The 21,489-nt window shown below is 53.4% G+C and overlaps 2 protein-coding genes and 1 long non-coding RNA gene across 4 annotated transcripts in view; 1 reads left to right on the top strand and 2 right to left on the bottom strand.

Annotated features, from left to right (window-relative positions):
- Positions 1-2,564: 2,564 nt before the first annotated feature.
- LOC108448403 lies at positions 2,565-9,689 on the bottom strand. 2 transcript variants are annotated; one of them, XR_001864289.1, is made up of 5 exons: positions 9,490-9,689; positions 9,259-9,375; positions 4,538-4,616; positions 3,834-3,946; positions 2,565-3,038 (listed from the first exon to the last, which is right to left on the bottom strand). It is a non-coding gene; the product is annotated as an uncharacterized LOC108448403 (long non-coding RNA). The 2 variants fall into 2 exon arrangements; XR_001864288.1 differs by having other exon boundaries at positions 9,259-9,689.
- IL10 (interleukin 10) lies at positions 7,925-12,309 on the top strand. The gene is made up of 6 exons (XM_017741167.1): positions 7,925-8,144; positions 9,472-9,534; positions 9,600-9,604; positions 9,737-9,884; positions 10,421-10,486; positions 10,757-12,309. Exons 1-6 carry the CDS (start codon positions 7,983-7,985, stop codon positions 10,847-10,849), a joined length of 537 nt encoding a protein of 178 aa, XP_017596656.1. The 5' UTR covers positions 7,925-7,982; the 3' UTR covers positions 10,850-12,309.
- A 6,836-nt stretch (positions 12,310-19,145) lies between these two features.
- The window catches only part of LOC108448384 (repetin-like), a 3,357-nt gene continuing 1,013 nt past the window's right edge, over positions 19,146-21,489 (bottom strand). The window contains 2 exon segments of the mRNA XM_017741094.1: positions 19,146-19,503; positions 19,505-21,325. Coding sequence (XP_017596583.1) covers positions 19,409-19,503; positions 19,505-21,325 — 1,916 coding nt within the window. The 3' untranslated portion in view covers positions 19,146-19,408.

Below are 21,489 nucleotides of genomic sequence, written 5' to 3'. Positions count from 1 at the left end.
ACTCTTTCCGTGAGCTCGGCACCGACGTTTGCTCTCCGTGATGGCAACGCCCTATGCCAGCCCTGAAAATCAGACTGCTCTTCTCTCCCTTAGTTAGTGCAGCTCGTTATGGGCAGAAAGCCTGGCCAGGGCCAGCACCAGCCCTGCCTTCACCCACCCACCCTGCAGTGCTGCTAACAGAAGTAAAAAAAAACTGTTTTTCTCAGTAAACTCGCCAAATGAGTCAGAAAAAACTCAGTGAGGAGCTACTGCTGGAGAGGTACAGCGTGTACCCTCTCCTCAGTCACGTTTCAAGCCACAACCACTTGAATAATTCTGAAAATCAAACACTGGGTGCTGCCTCGTAGGAAGCAACAGGCTGAGCATGGCTCGGCGCAGGGAAATGCGCTTTTTATTCAGCCAAGCTCCAAGAGGCATCCAAAGCCCAGGGAGCAAAATTCAGCTGCTTTCCAGGATTCTTCCCGAGAGCTTCACGGTGCCCAGGACTCTCAGCAGCTTTAGGATGGGCAGAGCAGCTCCTTTCTCAGCTCTGGGGGCCTCAGGGACTTTTGGAGAGCCTGGAATATGTCCCTCACCCCAAGACAATGCCCCTCACCCCAAGACAATGCCTGAATCCTCCTGATTTAGGGCACCGCCCGTGGTTGTCCCTCTGGGGCTCTTCCTGCCGTTGTCAGACACCAAGAGCCCGGCCCAGGCTGTCCCCAGGTGCAGCAGGAAGGGGACAGTGCCACCTCCCCCAGGGAGCATCACCCCAGTGCTGGGGGTGACCCTGGGCTCCCCCTGTCCTGGCTGGACGTCTTTGGCCAGGTCAGGGACACGTCCCAGCCATGCAGGGCTGCACGTCCCAGCGATGCCACCTCCTGTGCCACCTCCTGCCCGGAGCAGCTGTGACACTCACCCTGTGACTCACCGATGGCACTACTGCTGCTGCTGCTGCTGCTGCTAGGACAGGATTTCACCCCGAGAGGGGAAAGAAATTGCAAAAAAAACCAAAAAAAGGTGCTTTTCTGTTTTTCCTTCCACCTCGAAGATTCACCTCTGAGGAAGAGGAAGAGAGTGGTGGAGGATCACAATCGACAACTGTTCTGCAGAAAATTCATTTAGTCACCAGGGTGGGGGACGTGGAAGGTTAGATAATTGTTTCCCCTGCTCTGGCAAAATGTGAGCTTGTATTTTGGTTATCATAAATGGCATCTTCCCCAAAGGGAAACGCATATTTCAGGCTTTTAGAGTCAAATAATACAGCACAAAAAGCTGCTTTTTTTTCAACTATCCAGCACTCAGGTTCCAGCTGCCACCTCTGTCTCTGTGTGAGCACACCCAAAGTGCCCTGTGCCCAAACCCAGGCTGTTCATGCTCTGTGTGATGCCAAGGACCAGCCCATGAGGGCTCAACTCACCTCTGCCCAGTTCAGGGACAACCAGAGAATTAAATTGTCTGGGCCAGGGTTTGCTGGGATCCCCATACCCATCACCCAGCTCTCATATTCCTCCCATCCTTATTTTCGGAGAGCTCAAAGCTGCTGTGACAGCAGAAGTCACGCAGGGCATTTCACAGAAATGCAGAATCACCCAGGCTGGAAGAGACTTCAGGATCATCCAGTCCAACAATCAACCACAGCACCCCCATAACCACCCTTAAATCATATTCCCAAAAGTGGCTTTTGATGGAAAACCAGGCTTGGCTGAGGCTGGAGCAGCTGATGGATCTGGCAGCCCCACACAGCACCCGGGTTTACCCCGAGGGTGAAATGTGCTGACACTGCAGGCAATAAATGACACCTAATAAAGGAGAAACTGAGAGCTGGCTGATATCAGCCCCGTTTTTGAATGATCCAGGGAGCAAATGAATCACTCCAATAGCCACTCAGGTTCAGCTTTCACCAAAACTGAAAGCTGTGTTTCAGTAAATTCGCTGTGGATTCTGTACGCAACCGGCTCCCGGCGCCGGGTTTCGGTTTTGGGTTAATATTGCCCCTCTCAATTTCACAACCTCACCGAGCCAAGGCTGGTTTCGGGATGGATGCACGTGAGCTTGGGGAGTTCTGCTCCAGCTCTGGCCCCAGGGTAAGGAGAGATGGGCAGTAAGGGACAAGCAGGGAAGGCTGGCACATCACAGCCACTTGGCTCCAACAATTCCTGCCTTATTTGATAACACATCCTGTGGGAAGGGGAAAATCCAGGAGAACTGGGCACTTTTTGTTTGCCTCTAGGTGTAAATTCTTGTAAAATCATGCTCTGAAGCAGGGTTAATTTTTCCAGAGGCTCATCCTCTTACCAGTTATCCTGGATAGCTCTGCCTGATGGGGAGCACCAGCTCGGCCCTCTGTCCCCTGACCTCGGGGAGCACTGAAGGCTCTGGAAAATGCCAAGCACTTCCTCACTGCACAGCCCCTTTCAGCCATCAATATAAACCAGGGGCACTGCGAGGATTTTGAGTCTTCATTTGACTTTATCTTTTCCGCAGACGCTGCCGGACACTCCCGAGGCACGGGGATGAAGGGCCCATCCCTCCTTTCCCGACAGCAGAGGAAGTTTGCTTCAGATCATTGTTTCTTCTTCTTCTTTTTTTTTTTTTTAATCTTCTTATTTTTAAACACCATTTTCAGTGAGGGGTTTTCCACCATTCAACTTCATCTTCCACTTCTCAGTTACAGTCCTCAAAAGCGACGGGGAGACCAAAAACAAAACACAGACACAAATGCCTGATGCTGTTAATGAAATAAATCTTCCTCAGACTTCCACAGAAAGATAAATCCCAGGGAAATTGGTGAAGAGGCTCAAGGAGAGCAGTGCTGAGCAGGAGTGGAGTTGACACCCCAGTTCCCATGGGGAGTAGCAGGATTTCAGGAATTGCTTTTCAGTGGTTGAACTCCACTGCTTTCAGAACTCAATTTCAGCCCCCATGGCAGGGGGTTGGAAACAAAGGACCTTTGCAGTCCATTCCAACTCAAACCACTCCATGATTCCATGAGTTTCTTTGGGTCTCCATAAGCAGATATCTGTCAGGAGAAGGAGGCTGGATTACCTGTTCCCTCCCTAAAAAAACAAGAGAGAACAGAAGGGGGATCTGAAGACTTCCAAAAGCCTCCGAAACCTCTGAAAAGCTCGTCTGGTGGATCATGTTTTGATCAAAAAACCACAGCAAAGCCTTTGGAGCAGAAAGATACAGTGGCAGCACGTGGAAAATCCCCTGGCAGCACCGAGGACGCTGCAGCATCCCTCGAGCTCCGAGGATGAGCCACCATCCCCATCCCCGGCCAGCGCTGAGCCGCAGTTTGTGGGCTGGCAAAGAAAACCCAGGATTTCCAAACCCTCCGCGTGAGCGCTGCACAAAAACCACCCTGAAACCCCACGGTGTGAGTTGCCAGGCCAGTGTTGGCTCCAGGGCCTCGTGCTGCTGTGGAAAGTGAGTGGAGCTGGCTCTGAAATTCACCCTGGGGTCACACGGAGCTTCCGAGCAGCGGCTTTGTCTTATCTGATTTCTCAAACCTTGACAAGGAGTTTCTGTCTTGTGACCCCTCAGCACAATAAATACACTGGGTTTGTGTTATTGGTCAGAGTGTTGGTGCTAAACCATGACAAAGTCAATATTCTCCAGAAGATCCACCCATCTTCTCCCCAAGTAATACCAGAACAAGAAAAAAGAAACTCCTCACAGCAGCACTTATGCAATGAGCTGCTCAGGGCAGGAGTTGCTCAAAATTGCTTCTGTAGAAGGCTCAAAAAAAACCCCAAAGGGCACTGGAAGTGATATTTGGGCAATGGATTATATATTCAGGGAGCTTTTTTTGCACACCTTTACACTTTTTAATTGTCTGCGGAGAAACTCACCTGAGTAAACCTCACTTGGAGCACACAGTCCCCACTGCTGAGACTCCAGTGCCAAGGTCCCATTGGTTTCTCTAAGGACAGTGCTGTGAGCATCATAAAATTCCTGTCAACAGCTGATTTCAGGGCAAAATAAAAGAGATAAAAATGTAACAACACCTCTGTTTGCTTTGTGGAGTGGGGAAAGTCTCATGTGGGTGATGGCAGCATCACTGACCTCACCCACGACTCCTCACACCCCTCAGAGAGGGGCTTAAAATGGCAAAACTCATGGAAAATTGGGAATAAAGCACAGCTGGCTCTTCTAGGTTGGCAGAGGGCACCCTGGAATTCCAGGGGGGATGGTAAATAGGGATGTTATTCAATCTCTGCCTTAGGCTGCAGCAGAAATGCAGATACTGGGAGGTTTATGCAGGCAATTAAAAAGTGCAAATATTTCTCAATTAAGTTCATCACCAAAACTGAATCTGCAGAGGGGAGAAAGTCTCCACCCCTTGATTCTTTCATGTGCCGGTTCCAGAGAGTTCCAGCTTAATTTAGAACACGTGGAAGTTCTGGACCTTCTAAGAACTTCTTATGTAATTCTCTCTCTGTGTCATATCAGAAATCACATCAAAGCCATGATTGATTCATGATTAATAACCTATTTCTGGACAAGATAAACTGGTGACATTGGTTAAATTCCCAAAGAGCAATTTGGGATTTACCTGTTGAGGTCGATGTGAGTCATGCTGTGAGTCCCACCAGGTTCCCACATGTGAAATGTCCAACGTCACGCCCTGCCAGCTGGAAAAAATCTTGAAAAAAACATGAAGCAGTGCACTTGATGCTTCACCAGGAACTGTTAGTCATCAGCACTGGGCTGCTGAGAGAGCAGATGCCATCGCTTCAAACGCAGGGTGAAGGAAAGGCCACCAAGGCCCTACTTCCCCCGCAAGCGTCACTGGCAGCAGATCATCCGGATCTGAAGGGATGAGAAATGGGGAATTTCTGAACAGGAAAGAAAGGAGAACACCACTGTGACAGCCTGGAAATGTAGGGGACCCTCCAAGTTATGTCTAGAATAGACAGTGCAGAAAATCACAGAGTCACAGATGACTGAGGTTGGAAAGGACCTCTGAGATCATCGAGTCCAACCTGTGACCGATCCCCACCTTGTCACCAGACCAGAGCCCTGAAGGCCACGTCCAGTCATTCCTTGGACACCTCCAGGGATGGTGAAGCCCCTCCAGGGATGGTGAAACCCCTCCAGGGATGGTGATACACCATGTTCCTCTGTCCGAAAGCAACGGCAGAGACCAAGATGGCAAAAAAAGTTTAAAAATTCTCACATTAAACCTTGCCAAGGTAAGAAAAGCCCCTTCAATTATCAGGGCCCGGTGCCACCCTGCTCCAATGATGGGACCCTGAGGATGTCTGACCCCAAGCCGTGCCCAGGACCATGTCCAGGACCATGTCCAGGACCATCCTTTCCTCATGGCACGCTGTGGGAGAAAGTGTTTGCCCCCAGGCCTCTGTTTCGGTGCAGAAGCAGCGTTTGCTGCCCCGTTGTTTCTTGTGAACTCGCTGCTCTCAGAAGTTTGTGGGAGGTGGGGTAAAACTGCACGAACGGCTTTTGAGTAACACATTCTCCTTCCTGAAATGATCTTCTTGGCAAAGATGAAAGCTGTTTCCTAAAGATTCAGAGATACACCCACGCGGCCCGGACACTCTTCAGGCAAAGGTGCTTTCTTCATTCATGAGCGCCGGTGTAGTAGCGCAGTCACCGCCTTTCCACAGCGCTCAGCAAGGCTGACTCAGAGCGAAACTGCCCCGTCAAGATCTCTGACGAGGCAGAGGAAACGCAGGTAAACACAGCAGAGAATCGCCCTGCGCAGGCCAGAGTTTCCTCTGCGGAACGGGCACGGGTGCCTGACGCTGCTGCCAGACCCAAAACACAGCCCGGGGTTCCAAAACGGGGAGGAGGGAATTGCACAAGAGCCGGAGCGCTGGGCGCGCTCGGGATGTCAGACGTGACCTCACGGACAGCCCGGGGTGGCTCGGAATGAGAGAAGTGTGGAAAGGAGCGCTCAGCCCCCGGGCAGGGTGGAAGGAGGCTCCTGGAGCTGCGGAGCTGATCCAGCTCCTGCAGGTGCCAGGGCACGCTCCCAAAGCCCCTCTGCCTTGCATCCCGTAAAAATACCAGCAGCTAAACCCACAGCTGGGGCTGAGCGGCCCTTCCACTGCAGGGGAGTGCCTGGGGCTGCATCCTTCCCTGAAGGGAGCAGGATTAGCTCCAGGATTTGAGGATCACAGGATCCAGGATCACACAAACCAACCTCACGCATCAACTTCCATGCCCTGACGAAGCTTCAGCAGCCATCCAGGTCTTGGCACTGAAGATTTATTGACCCCTGGCAGGTTGAAGTTAATGCAAAAGAAGCAAAAGCATCTCCCCGTGTGGGATCCCAAGGAAAGGTGGGATCCTGGCTGTGGGAAGTGAGTTTAAGACTGATTCTGTCTGAGCTTTCTGCCCTTCTCCTTTCAGATGGATTCTGCTGGTGGAAAAAACCCCATGGCTGTGTTAGAGGAGGGGAAGAAAAAAGGGCCACCAAAAACATGACCCAGGCCATGATTCAGCTGCAGTGATGTCCCTGCAGTGGTTCCCCGGGAGCAGCTTCCCCATCGCCTCTGGAAGAGGTAACACAACAGAAAAAAGGAAAACAAATCACAAAATCCCACACTTTCCCTGCCTCAGACACTCCAGCTGCTGATGTTTCATCCCCTTTGCTCTTACACGTGTGCATGCCAACCATTCCTCTCTCCTGCCCCCAAAAATAAAATTAAAAACTCTCAGTGTGCAGGAACAAACAATTCTTTGCATTTTTCTGGCGATAAATTCCCTCTCAGAGGTTCACAACTTCAACTTGAAAGAAGATCAGTGCCATGAAGGAGATGAGAATTTAAGGGATTGTTCCCTAATGGAGGAAGGCTTCCCTACTGGGAAGAACGAGCACTTTTAAAATAGCATGAGGGATTTCAAAGAAAACCCCGTGATTTCAGAAAAGTCGAATTTATCTCCCTTCTCACTTTCTGCGATGCCAAATTCCTGAATAAATAAGTGAAATCTTTATCCCAAGGAAGCAGGGGATGTGGACTAAAATAGATATGGAAAGAGAGGAGAAAAGAGAGGGAAGCGGAAAATGGGGAGACGTCACAGGAATTCTCTGAGGCTCCACAAGGAGAATTTTTATCACAGCTGGGACAATCAGTCCCAGCTAAGACAGCTGCTTGGATGGGGCTGCTGTCCATTTCTAGGAAACAAAATAGGATTTAAAAGCCTGGAAAATGAGTTTTTATGACCTGCTCATGCACTTTAACACCAGGCATAAAAGTAGTGGCACAAACCCTGCTCCTCCCCTGGAGGATCCACAAGGGACCAGAGCAGGACTGGAATCCTCCACTGAGATCCCCTGATCCTGTCAGCTTCCAGCTGAGTTTTGGGAGCACCAATTGAGCTTGCTGAGCAGTGAAAATTCACACTGGCTTCAGCAGAAATATGCATTAATGGAAGAAAATTAAAATTAATTAAAAATGAAGATTTCAGATGATTATGTGCATTTGCAGATTAGAATGCCAAAGGAAGAGACAGAGAATTTGTACAGTTCGTGAAAAGCAGTTCTGCTGAGTGATGCTCTCTGCAGGTTTGATACTGAGATTTAAAAGCAACAACACTTTTTTTTTTCCCCTAACCATATAGCATTCATCTAAAAATAAAAAATGGAACTGTTAGAATGAAGTAACCTCACACAGCACCTTGGCTTCTTCGTGTCTCTGCAGCTTTCCTCCTCAGCCACAGCTAAATTTACAAGAAACAAGCAATGTAAAAAAAAAATGCAGAGTCTAAGCACAAAAAATCGATGGGGTGTGAGTAGAGAAGGGGGGTCAAAGAACAGGAAACCCAAGTTGACGGGAACCCAAGTGACATTTGGGCTTAATGAATGACTTAAAACCCCAATATTGCTCGTCAGGAAATGGGGAGAGGAAATAGACTGATGTTTTGAGAGTATAAATTAGGGGCTCCATCAAGGTGAAAGCTGCAGATCTGCTTTATACCCTCCTGTGGAATCCCTCCGGGAGCTGCAGCAGAGGGAAGCAGCCCTTTCCCACAGCATGAGGACCTGCTCCAGGGGCACAGCCGTGCCCATCCTGCTCCTGCTGCTGCTGGGCACGGCGCCTGCCCGCGCCCAGCCCTCCTGCCTCCACTTCCCCGACCTCCTGCCTGCCAAGCTCAGAGAGCTGAGGGTCAAGTTTGAGGAAATTAAGGATTATTTTGTAAGTATCACCCTGCTGCTTTCTCCTCGTTCTGCCTTTTTCGCAATGTTCTGGGATCTGGAGGAGGGGGAAGAACTTCCTCCCAGCAGAAATGATTTGGCTGCGTTGCGTTACGGGTGAGCAAGAGCAGCTCGGTTTCACTGCTCACTGAGAGAAAATCTGCAAGGCTTTTCTTCCTAGTTTTAATTACAATGAACTCGAGATTTCATAATGAACCTTTGCAAACCTTTCTAGCCAGGCTTCCCCAGAAATGTTGCAAACCAAGTTAATCACTGAATTAATAGGAAGGAAATTGTCTTTTCTTTAGGGCACCAAGGTCCAGCCCTGCTGAAGTCAGTGCCAGGTGAAAAGGGAAACCTTTTGCTGCAGATTCTTTCTTTGAAAGAACCACAAAAGCCTGCACCGGGTATTTTATGAGTGGAGGAGCAGAGCAGTAACTGAGCACCTGCTTTGGTGCCTGTGCAAGGTCGCTGCTCTGCATCACAGGAGCCTCAGGGCTGCTGAGCAATCAGCACTCGGTGCACTCAGAGCATCTGCCATGGCATCAGTACTGATAGAGGCGGCTGGTCACAGCTCTGTTGCTGTTTTAGTCCATGTCAGTGTGTTTTAGCAATAAAACAAGATAATTCTCCAGATTGAATCTCAAGCTGATGTCATGGCTTGTATTCGTTACCAAACAAACACAGCCAAGACTTCAGATGTAGAGCTTGCTGTGAACCTCCCAGATAATGTTGGGAAAGAATATTTTTAACCTCTCAGGACAGCTTTGAAGCCTTTGATGCTTTGGGTGGTGCCTGCCCACCCCACCGCAGTTGGTGCGACGGAGGCGCCTCGGGAACAAACTCCCACTTTCCCCATCAGCTGGAGGCTTACAGGGGTAACAGAACCAGGGGGATTAAACCCTCCTGCCCTGGCAGAGAGGTCGGGGTGGCTCCCAGGGGCTGCCACGGCTCTGACTCCTCTCTGAGGAGCGTTGGTGTCTACAGCAGCACCTCACACAACACCACCCTGCGCAGCTGAGGCGAGCGAGCGGCTCCAGCTCAGCTGGAGCAGTTTGACGTTAACAAAATCAATGGCACCAAAGGTTGTGATTGCATTTTCCTGCTGTCCTGACCTGACAGTCCTTGTGCTTCAAGGATGAGGACCAGAGAATTGGTGACTCCTGTGCCTGGTGTCACGGTGCTCTGCACGCTCCTGCGCTGGGTGCCCTCTGCCTTTGCTGCAGGGAGACCTTAAATGAAGACAAGGGAAGGATCATTTGTTAGGGTAAATTGAAAGAATTGGCTGGCTGCCTGAAAAACTCATTTTTAACTCCATCCTCCCCCAGCAATCGAAAGATGACGACCTCAGCATCCAACTGCTCAGCTCCGACCTGCTGGAGGAATTCAAGGTAAGAATCGCATTCCCTCGCGAGTTCCTTCTCCTTCCCCATCCTTCCCCGGTGTTTCATAAGAGGGGAAGCCAGCTGGAAACTGGGGCATGCGCTGCTGTCACGCCAGGCTGGCTGTGCCACCCTGCAGGGACACGTGTGGCTGCGGCGGGGCTGGCGCTCACCCCCACCCGGCCTCCCCCCTCCGGCCGCCCCGGGGGAGCCTCGGCTGCCAGTCGGTGTCAGAGATGATGGGGTTCTACATGGAGGAGGTGCTGCCCAGCGCAATGAAGACCAGCACGCACCACCAGCAGAGCATGGGCGACCTGGGCAACCTCCTGCTGAGCCTCAGGACCATGATGAGGCGCTGTGTGAGTGGGGCTCGGCAGCACGGGGGTGGGCAGGGTGGGCAGAGGGTCCCCAGGAGCAGGGCAGGTGCAGGAGCAGGGATCCAGGCAGGCAGGGCCCTCGAAGATGGGGTTTGTGCTCACCATCAGTTAAATGACGATGGTGCAGGAGCACCACGTGCAGCCAGCCCTGCACGTCAGAGCCCGGCTGAAGAGACAAAGAGAGGGCAGGAGGAGGTCTGACCCTTACCTCGATGCTGGGGCTCCCAAAATCACACCTGCTGCGGCCATGAGTCCATCAGTGCAGTCAGCCGGGACAAACCCTGTCCCAGACACAGGGACACAGGGCTGGGAACGGCCTGAGGGTCCAGGCTTGGGTCACTCCGGCTCCTTCCATCAGAGCCCGGTGCAAAGCAGCTGGAATTGCTGCCCCCGTGGCCCCACAGGGGAAGGGGAAGGTGGGGAGCAGCAGTGACAAGGGACAGGAGGAGGGGACAGCCACCACCACACCCCTGGGGAGGAACCCCTGGGCTGAGGCCGCTGCTCGTGTCCCTTTGCAGCACAGATTCTTCACCTGCGAGGACAGGAGCAGGAGCATGAAGCACATCAAGGAGACCTTCACTAAGGTAAGGCCACGCTCAGGGGCTGGGCCGGGATGGGAGGAACCTGCTGCCACGGCAGGGCAGAGATCTGAGAGTGGAGAACAGAATCCCAAAAAGTCTTTAACCACATAAATTCTTGCAGCAGAGGAATCCAGAGGGCAGTGATTGAAGGGTGGGAATTCCCAGGGGATCAGGCAGAGAAGCTGGAGGTGTCCGTGGAAGGAGGACTTGTCCAGGCATTGTACATCCCATATCTGTGACAGTCACACTAAACACACCCGGCTTTCCCTGCAGATGAACAAGAACGGAATCTACAAGGCCATGGGAGAGTTTGACATCTTCATCAACTACATCGAGAAATATTTGATGATGAAGAGAAGGAATTGAGAGCACCCCTGGGTCTGCATCTTCCACACCAAATCCTGCTACTTGTTCAAAAATCACTTTAGGCTGCAAGAGCTCAAATGAAGTTATCTCAGGGTTCAGGTTAATAACTTCCAGCTTAATTTTGTATTTAAAAGTTATTTTTTTAATAATTGAATTTATTATTTATTACTTCAAATACCTCAGTGTTGATGTTTACAATGTGTTTTGAAGAAAGGAGTGATGAGCTTGTAAATTACTATTTATTGTTCGATATTTTAATACTGTTTATCATAGTGCTATTTTATTCATAGCTTCAAAACATCCAAAGCAGCATTATTCTGGAGGGCAGACAATGAGCTGAGCTTATCCTGAGTGCAATTCCACTCCTGATTAGAAGCAATTCCAGCTCTCAGTTCAACAAAATTTAATTTTAAGCAAATGATCCTCTCCTCCTATCCTATCTCTCTGTTTATTTATGCAATCAGGTGCTTTTATGTTTAGGAGGAGAACAAGCCACAGCAACAGCTTGGTTAACTCCACCTTAGACTTCAGCCTGTAGGTTAGTCCAGACTAAATTTTAAAAATTAGTAGTAGGAATGAAATGTTTGGTTCTAATAGAACTTGACTTAAATATCGCTCAGCATCTGCCTTCCAGAGCTGCTGGGTCGGCCACTCTGCACTTTCCAAAGTTAACCTTACTATTTTCCAGTCTCTGATTGGGTTTTGCTCACTGTTTTACTGTTGTTAATCTCCTCGTAGAACTTAGAGGATATTTTAGTTAACCACCATTTTAAGGTGGCTTGGGTAATTTGCATTCAAATCCATGCTCCCAGCACTGCCGATATTGGGATTGGATTTTTAATCCCCACGAGCAGTGGGAGCAGCTCCAGTGCCCCAAAAGTGGCTGATTTTAGGGCTCAGCTTCCTCCTCACCCCGGCGTGCTGCGCTGCCCCAGGAGGACACTGAGCCCGAGGAAAAGGCCACAACCCCAGAGAGGCTTTTACTTCTAACATTTAGGAGTGAAAGGGCCCCCACCCGATGAAACACTGCCAGTTTGGTGTTTGCCGTGCAAGTCCCGGCTGAGGAGAGGTTCTTTATACCGCATTTACTCTTTGTGGACATTACGGAGGCGGCCCGCCCGCCCGGGAGCTCGGCATCCCGGAGCAGGGCAGCAACGCTGCTCCGTGGGTCGCTCCGCCTGCTGAAAGTGCGGGCTCAAGGGCAGCCAAAGCCTGTACAACTTAAATTAAGCTTCTTCCCGGGGCACATTAAGCTCCCACTGAGCCAATTCTGCGCTTGTTTTTCCCCCAAACACCTTGACATCGATGTTGCGGGAGAAGCGAGGACAGCCCTGGAGCCAAGGGCAACATCGGCTCCTCTCCTGGGGGGTCCCACGGCCTCTGTCACTGCGTGAACTTTCGCCTATTTATCTGTATGAAAAGAAATCCTTTATTTTTGCTAATAAAGACTTCCTGATGAATCAAGCCTCTGTCCTGTTCTTGCGAGCTGTTAACGGGGCTGTACATCAGCCCCAGTGCGCGGATGCTGTGCCCGGTGTCACCGCGCTGGGAAAGAGCCCGGCGGGCACAGATCCAGGTGGGAAGGACCACCAGGGAGGAATTGCATGTGTTAACGACCAGGGAGGTGAGAAAACCTGAGGTCCTCACATTTAAAAGCAAATTTCTCACAAAATACCTGTTACTCATCTCTTACAGCGGAGAAACGCCAGCCCCGGGTAATTCGCGGGTCTCTCCAGGCTCTTCAGCCTCTAATTAGCAACTGCTTCAGGCAGCGTCCTTTTTAGAGCAGCATTTAGAGCTCTAAATCGTGCCCAAATATCACTGATAATCACCAGGGCTTTCACCTCGCTTCCCCTGATTTACAGGAGAGAGCACCGCTGCCTTCCTTTGTCTGCCGGGATGTTTTTAACTCCGCGTTTGTTCTCGGGCAGGACCAGACCTTGATTCCCGATCAGATCGTAGATACCAGCTCAAAACCAGACTAACACAAATTAACACCAGAACTGCTCGTTTCGCGCAGGCTGGGGGTTGTGTACTTGTGCAGGTGGATCCATGGGCACATCCCGGACAAATCTGAGCGGGAATTTACAGCTCTGTTTTTCCTAAACCCAGAACTCAGCCAGCAAAACCATCTCCAAATTCCGGCTCACCGACAGCCCAGGCACCTGCCAGGGCCACATTCCTATTTCACTTTCGAGCCTCTTTCATTTTCGCCTCTCTCAGCCCTTCACTTGCAGGTCCAGCAGACTCCAGGCGCTTATGGCAGTCGGAGTTTCCTTCCTCACTGGATTAGGAACAAAGTTTTTCACTCAATACAACAATTTCAAAGTCTGCTTCTGCCCAGACTCCAGTCTGATGTGGGTCAGTGGAATCGCTGCCTTTACCCCAAGAGATCATTGATGTTCTCAGCCAAACCTGCACTTACAGCTCAAAGCACTGCTCTCTACGTCTGCTGCACACGCTCCCCTGACCCCTCTGCACCTATTTCCATCCCTTTTCCATAAGTTTTCTTCCCTAGAGAGGCAGGAAGCAGCTCTCAGAGCCCCTGTCACCAGCTCACAGCAGGAGATCGAGGACCCTGGGCCGAGGAAAAGGGCAACATCAGCTCAGCTGTGGAGAGTTTCTCAGTAAAGCTCAGTCAGTCTGCTTCAATAACCACACGAAGGAGGCAGATGGATCCTCGTGCAGCACAGAGAGAGAAGGTTTCCTGTTACCTGATGGAGTTGTTTGATTCAGAAGGAAAAGGAGGCAGAACAAGCCAGCGCTCCGGCTGGGATGGATGATCGGGATGGGACAGGAGGTGGCACAGCAGAGAAATGCAGCTGAGCCCCTCTGGTGATGCCTTAGGTTTTAACCTTTATATTTTTCAAATTCTGCACTGCTTGGTGTGTGACTCTGAAGTTTCTTGTAGCCTGTTAATTTCTGCTCTCTCATGCTAGGTAGACATAACAAAGCCTCTCCGGCCCTGCTTTCCAACGACACCCAGACTGTCCTAGGCCAAAAGTATAAACCAAAGAGCTGCAAAGGGGGGTAAGCTGAGGGGAAAAATGAAGCTTTAACTGGAGAATGAGCCCTGCTAAGCAAATGAACCTAACCTATAAAAGAGTGAAGAACTCGTGACCTGGGGTCCATTTTGGGTCCATTTTTGAGAGTGGCTTCAGGGTCCCCAGGGGGTACCTTTGAAGGCCTTTCAAATAAATACCTCTTTTAACCTTTACTGCTGTCTAGTCTCTGTTTCTAGGAGGCCTCTTAAGGCATCGCTGACACTGGGCTGGGAAGCTGCGAGGACCATGGGGAGCTGCTGCAGGGCTCCCAGCACAGGGCACAGCCAGGGGACCTTTTGTGGTAGATTCCTTGCAAGCCACATGCAAAGTCATCTGTGGCATTTGTCACCGGAATCACGGGGCTGTCACGGTGCAGCTCTGGTGGGCAAAAGCACGCAAAGATCTCTCTGACTAAACACGTGCATCATATCCCAGAAGTTTTAGGAGGGGTGTTCTGGAAATCCCAGAAGAAACCATCTGGGAAAGCAAAGGCAGCATGCGTGGGGAGAACTGACATTTCCAGGGGAGGAGCAGCACCTTGAATCATCCACACCGTGTCCTCCAGCAGCGTTTTCCCATTGCTGGAGCCCTGTCCACAGCAGTGCCAGAACACATTGCTTAAAGAAACAGCAGAGAAAACCCCAAATGGCAGCTTGAAGAGCTGGGAGACTCAGGGCAATTCATCCAGGTGACCTAATTCCATCCAGAACGCTGGCACCAGAATCACCCAGTGTCTCTCCAGGCTGCACCCTGTCTGATATTGGGTGCAGGCAGCAGCTCTGCAGATCCCTTAGATCTCAGCATCAACTAAGCCAAAAATATCAGTGTTTGGGGGAAAAAAACCAGTAAAACCCAGCCTTTTGCTTCTCCTGCCTCCCCAAAAGGCACGGCTCCTCATCCCCCAGGGCTTAGTGCTGATGTAGTTCCTGCCAATCTCAGTGGCAGTCTGGGTGTTACAGTAACAGCACAAAGCCGTGGCGGAGATCAAAGGTGGTGGTTTCTGGTTTTGTTATCCCACAGAAGTTGGGTTTCCTTGCTGGGTATCCTCGCCCTGAGAGCGCTGCCTGATCAGCAGCCCCAGACCTGAGAGCCCAAAACACCTCCCCGACCTGACCTCGGCTGCTCCTGCTCTGCCCCAGGGCTGAGCTTCCCACCGGCCCAAATTCTGCATCTCGACCTGGGGCTGCCTCAGAGCCTTCTGCTGCCTGGGGGAGCTGCTGCTTCTGCTTTTGCTTTTTGTCTCTTTAGAAACTTTCCTCAAAGCTGTCCCGGTGCTGGACAGCCCGTGCTTGTGGTCAGGAAAGTAATGAACCGTCTTTGTCATCTCCTGTTGGCCAACGCGAGGAGGGCAAATCCCAGCTGAACACCCGGGTGGAAGTGTGTCCAGAGCACAGCAGGACAGACAGACATCCCTCATGTACCAAACCTTGTCACAACCCTTCAGCCTCCCAGGGTGCCACGAAGACCAGGGACAAGTCTTGAGGTGATAGGAGGGACCTTGAGCACAAAAGAGGCAAAATCAAAACAAGCAAAGTCTGCTATAACTTCTTTTGAATTATTGAAGCTTTCAGAACTTTCCTCATTTTGTTGTGGCTGTAGTTAACACTTGTTATTTAACTCGAACTGGCTGCACCACTCAGGCCCACGCAGCTCCTGCCTCTCTGTGTCCTAGATTTTGGCAGCACGTGACTGAAATTGGGGCTTTTGTCATGAAAGAGGCCAGGGGGAGCAGCAAAAGCAGGGCTGCGAGCCCTAGCTGGGAACGTAAATCACCGAGGGGAGTGGGGAATTGCAGAGCTGCCAATTCCTTACCTCAGGCGGTGAGAGACTGAGTAATTACCAGAGCCGGGGATTGCTGAAGATGCCACAGCCACACTGGTGCTCATCTCCATCTCCCAGGGCCAGCCGCTCTCGGACCCCGTATCCCAGCCGGGAGCTTTGGAGTCACCCACCTCCTGTTCCAGGGGGATGGCGAGGGGAAGCCGGAGCTGGGCAGCGCTGGGACTGCACCCAGAGCTCCCCAGGAACTGCACCCCAAGTTCCCCATCACCAAAAAGCCCCGGGTTACCCACGGTTAGCGGGGATGCATCCCAGCAGGATGCATCTGAGGCAGGGAAGGGATCCAACCCTGACACACCAACCTGGCGGAAGCCTTGCCCCATCCCTGCTGCTCCCAGACCCTGTTCGGAGCAGAAAGAGAACCGATAAGTGCTGGTTACAAGGCAAGCAAAGCCACACAATCCTCGAGGCTGGCTGGCGCACGGAGCAGGGGCTGTGTGGGACCGCGGGGCCGGTTCACAGCGGGTTCTCAGCAAGGTGCCCGGTTTCACCGAAGCTCCGCTCGCACGGGGCCGGGCCCTGCCGCAGCCGAGCCCCCGGCGAGCCCGGGCAGCCCGGAGCTGGAGGTTTCACAATGACTCAGGGCTGGTTCCCCTGAGAGCAGCAGAGCCCGGGCGGGCTGGGGGAGCAGCACGGCTCCTGACACAGCCTGGGGCTCTGGGGAGGGCTCAGACCACAAATCGAACCCCAGGGACGCTCATGAGCACAGAATGGTCTGGGTTGGAAGCGACCTTAATGATCATCCTGTTCCCACCTCGTGCCGTGGGCAGGGACATCCTCCTCCATCCCAGGGTGCTCAAGCCCCGTCCAGCCTGGCCCTGAATATTTCCAGGGATAGGGCAGCCACCACCTCTTTCAGCAGACTATTTCAGCGTTTTACCACCTTCGTTTTAAAAAGCTCCTCCCCTATATCTAGTCTAAATCTACTCGAATTAAAACCATTATCCCCTGTCGTCTCACAACGAGCTCTTCTGAGCTGTTCATCCCCACCTTCCTTAAAAGCCTCCTTTAAGTATCAAAAGTCCACGAAGCAGCAATGACAACGTGAGGGCACAGAGATGCACCAACCCTGTGGCATTTCTGGTGCCAGCCCAGCCAGCGGTGCATTGACCTGTGACAGAGCGTGGGACACAGGCACTGACGCTCCCGGGGCTGTTGGGTGGCGATGCAGGGGAAGGAAGGGATGGAACTGCTTCCCATCCCTGCCAGATTCCCTGCACCCTCCAGGTGCTGAAATCAGAGCACTTCTCTGGGCTTTCCAGTGGAAGAGGAGATGGAGATTCCAGCCCACAGTGCAGGGAGAACACCTCAGGGTGTTGCTTAGGGGTGGCGATTCAGAGGTTTGACACAGCCAGTTCTCATCTTCTGCCTTGTGACCTGTTGCCTTTGGCCTCTTGGCAGGGTCTCTCCACCATTTCATCACACCCTGAAGCAACCAAACCATCTCCTTTGCTCCAGAGCTGGACTACAAGGTTCCTTTCCTGGCAGTAGCACCAGATTTACTTTTTTCTGAGCTGAAACTTGGTTTCCTGACTCTTTTGCAATGCTGAGCCCAGCTGCTGTGACTGGCACATCTCACACAGCCTCTCCACAACCTGCTGGGTCTCATTTTCAGAGCACTGAGGAACAGCTTTGCCTTTCCTGGCTGGAAAAGGCGCTGCAAAAGCCTAGAGCAGGATTCCTGTGGGCCTGTTTTACCTCGATGGGGCAATTTCTGGAGAGAACCTTACTCTGAGCAAAAATCACATCTCGTTCTTTTGCTTTCACAGCCAGATTTCCATCAGCACCTTCCACTTTACAGCCAGCCCTCAGCAGGATCCCTGCAGCCCCAGGTCTGAGCAAGCCAATGGATCTTTTATAAATCCACCGTTTTCTGAGCATTAAGCGATTTAGCCGTGCTCATGCCAAGCCTCGCACCAGGAAATCCTGACATTCCCCTGATGTGCCTGGTCCTAATGCTTAGAAAAATACAGCCATCGACTGATTTTGCACTGAATCTTTGCCTTTTTGAGGTGTCCAGCTTGCCAAGGAGCCATGCCCAGGGTACAAACCGACCCAGGGCAGACAGGCAACCAAGCCAAAGCCTCCCTGGCTGGCAGAAGGTGGCAGCTGGCTGCCAGCAGACTGAGAGCAGCTCTGCAAGTCCTGAGAGCCCAGACATGGAAAAACAACTACTCCCAGTGGTAAATAAGTGCAATAAATAGTAAATAATCCTCATCATCACAGAACAAAGGGCAGTAGTGAAACAGCAACCAGCCGAGGGCTCCTCGAGTGCCGTTGCACAATGCGCCTTCCTCCTGCTCATCCACACGAGCCACAGGACGTTTTGTCCTCCTGGGGCTGTCCAGAGTTGATCAACACCAGGGGAGCACAGCAAACCACGACTGGAGGAAGGGGCTTCACCTCCATCCTTGCAAGAGCAGCAGACACTTCTCGTGTTGACAGACTAAGAACAGAGATCTTCGTGATTCACCCCTTTGGTAGCAGCAAACACCGATGATCTGCCTGGAGCAGAGCCAGACTTTTGATCAAAATCACCTCAAAAGCGAGAAATATAGAGGGTTTTTTGTTTTTTTTTCCTTAGCAGGAAGCTTGATGCTAAAAATAAGGCAGGTGGGGTGAGGAGAGAGGGGTTATTTTTCTACTAACTACTAAAAAATTTCAAATGTTGCAGTGAATCTTTCACAAATTCCTCTGGAGTCAGCAGCTCGCAGGTCCCCACAGGTTTCCATACTCTGCTCCCACTGCAGCTGACTCCTGCAAGTAACTGTGGCCGTCACCTCCCACAGGTCCCAGACCTGCACCTCAATCCAAGATTTTATATCCTGGCTGCCCCTGGGTTGTGTTTCCCAAACCACAGAACCCCAGAATATTTCTGGAAGGGACCTTAAAGCTCATCTCCTTCCAGCCCCTTGCCACAATGTGTGAGTCCATCTCATCTTCCCCAAACCAAATTGGATTCCTTCCTGCTGCTTTTCCCACCCTTACCTGATCCCAGGGGGCACAGAGCCCACAGCACTCCAGGAGCTCTCCTCTGCCCTCTCCGCTGCTCCCCAGCCCATTTCTTTACAGCGCCTTGTGAGCAGATCTGCCCCAAAATTTGGGTTTCAAGTCTAAAAGCAACGAGATACGGCCCTGGGTGAGTGAGCCTGTTCTCACCAGCCGCCCACACTGCCCCAGCTATTCCTTTTAGTATCAACAGCTTTACAGAAAACAGAGCTGGGGTTTATCCACCCAGCCACTGAAAGCAGTGACAGAAAGAGAGCCTGGCTGCAGCAGCATGGAGGGCAAATCCCCTCCAGAGGGACATTTGTGCTGGGGAGGGAGGGAAGGTGGAGGGTGGATGGGGTGACACCTTGTGCACCCCTTCTTCTCCAGGAGTTGGGACATTCAGGAAAGCCTGGGAAGCTTCAGGACCACCCTGGGAGACCCTCTCTCCACTGATGGCTTCAATACCAGTGCGAAATTGAGGGGAACGGAGGGGAAAAATCAGCCATGGGTGCCCACTCTGCTCTTCCCTCCCCAAACACACACAAAAAACATTTCAAGCCACAAATCTTCCCACCGGAGTTGAGATTTGTGTCAGTGAGCACCGTAATTTCCAGAACAGGATCTCAGTAATAGAAGAAACCTGAACCTCATCCCCCTGACACAGCCTCGGGGTTCATTACCAGGATTACGTTTGTTTAGACAATCTTCTGGGTTTTTTTCCAAAACGTTGAACCTGCGCAAGCCTGCGAGACCTTGCGGGCACTGTGGGATGGAAAATCCTGCCCATGCCTCACACTCTGCCCATGCCTCACACTCTGCCCGTGCCCCACACTCTGCCCATGCCTCACACCCTGCCCATGCCTCACACTCTGCCTGTGCCTCACACTCTGCCCATGCCCCACACTCTGCCCGTGCCCCACACCCTGCCCGTGCCTCACACTCTGCCCGTGCCCCCCACTCTGCCCGTGCCTCACACTCTGCCCGTGCCCCCCACTCTGCCCGTGCCTCACACTCTGCCCGTGCCCCCCACTCTGCCCGTGCCTCACACTCTGCCCGTGCCCCCCACTCTGCCCGTGCCTCACACTCTGCCCGTGCCCCCCACTCTGCCCGTGCCTCACACTCTGCCCGTGCCCCCCACTCTGCCCGTGCCTCACACTCTGCCCGTGCCCCCCACTCTGCCCGTGCCTCACACTCTGCCCGTGCCCCCCACTCTGCCCGTGCCTCACACTCTGCCCGTGCCCCCCACTCTGCCCGTGCCTCACACTCTGCCCGTGCCCCCCACTCTGCCCGTGCCTCACACTCTGCCCGTGCCCCCCACTCTGCCCGTGCCTCACACTCTGCCCGTGCCCCCCACTCTGCCCGTGCCTCACACTCTGCCCGTGCCCCCCACTCTGCCCGTGCCTCACACTCTGCCCGTGCCCCCCACTCTGCCCGTGCCTCACACTCTGCCCGTGCCCCCCACTCTGCCCGTGCCTCACACTCTGCCCGTGCCCCCCACTCTGCCCGTGCCTCACACTCTGCCCGTGCCCCCCACTCTGCCCGTGCCTCACACTCTGCCCGTGCCCCCCACTCTGCCCGTGCCTCACACTCTGCCCGTGCCCCCCACTCTGCCCGTGCCTCACACTCTGCCCGTGCCCCCCACTCTGCCCGTGCCTCACACTCTGCCCGTGCCCCCCACTCTGCCCGTGCCTCACACTCTGCCCGTGCCCCCCACTCTGCCCGTGCCTCACACTCTGCCCGTGCCCCCCACTCTGCCCGTGCCTCACACTCTGCCCGTGCCCCCCACTCTGCCCGTGCCTCACACTCTGCCCGTGCCCCCCACTCTGCCCGTGCCTCACACTCTGCCCGTGCCCCCCACTCTGCCCGTGCCTCACACTCTGCCCGTGCCCCCCACTCTGCCCGTGCCTCACACTCTGCCCGTGCCCCCCACTCTGCCCGTGCCTCACACTCTGCCCGTGCCCCCCACTCTGCCCGTGCCTCACACTCTGCCCGTGCCCCCCACTCTGCCCGTGCCTCACACTCTGCCCGTGCCCCCCACTCTGCCCGTGCCTCACACTCTGCCCGTGCCCCCCACTCTGCCCGTGCCTCACACTCTGCCCGTGCCCCCCACTCTGCCCGTGCCTCACACTCTGCCCGTGCCCCCCACTCTGCCCGTGCCTCACACTCTGCCCGTGCCCCCCACTCTGCCCGTGCCTCACACTCTGCCCGTGCCCCCCACTCTGCCCGTGCCTCACACTCTGCCCGTGCCCCCCACTCTGCCCGTGCCTCACACTCTGCCCGTGCCCCCCACTCTGCCCGTGCCTCACACTCTGCCCGTGCCCCCCACTCTGCCCGTGCCTCACACTCTGCCCGTGCCCCCCACTCTGCCCGTGCCTCACACTCTGCCCGTGCCCCCCACTCTGCCCGTGCCTCACACTCTGCCCGTGCCCCCCACTCTGCCCGTGCCTCACACTCTGCCCGTGCCCCCCACTCTGCCCGTGCCTCACACTCTGCCCGTGCCCCCCACTCTGCCCGTGCCTCACACCCTGCCTGTGCCCCACACCCTGCCAGTGCCTCACACCTCTGCCTGCTGGGTGTGTGTGCAGCAGCCACGTTTCCTCTCCTGAGGAGAGCAGGCATCGAGCACCAGGCCTGGGCCAGTGCCAGGGAGGGACTCACTGCTGCGGAGCTGGGCAGCCCAAGAGGCTCCTCCCGGCTCAGGTTCGCAGCGGAGGCTGGAGGAGGTGGCTGAAGCTCCTCGTGGCTGTTCCCAGCTCCCCTCTCGCA

This window comes from Corvus brachyrhynchos, unplaced genomic scaffold, assembly GCF_000691975.1.
Source record: "Corvus brachyrhynchos isolate BGI_N302 unplaced genomic scaffold, ASM69197v1 scaffold338, whole genome shotgun sequence".
Taxonomy (NCBI): domain Eukaryota; kingdom Metazoa; phylum Chordata; class Aves; order Passeriformes; family Corvidae; genus Corvus; species Corvus brachyrhynchos.
The sequence above is the reverse complement of the archived record's forward strand: the minus strand, read 5'-3'. Positions and strand labels throughout refer to the sequence as shown.

Bases quoted from the DNA above. Each gene is read 5' to 3' on its own strand.
- IL10 (XM_017741167.1), top strand. From the start codon at position 7,983: ATGAGGACCTGCTCCAGGGGCACAGCCGTGCCCATCCTGCTCCTGCTG. The intron at 9,885-10,420 runs GTGAGTGGGGCT...GTCCCTTTGCAG, and splicing joins GGACCATGATGAGGCGCTGT to CACAGATTCTTCACCTGCGA. The intron at 10,487-10,756 runs GTAAGGCCACGC...CTTTCCCTGCAG, and splicing joins TCAAGGAGACCTTCACTAAG to ATGAACAAGAACGGAATCTA.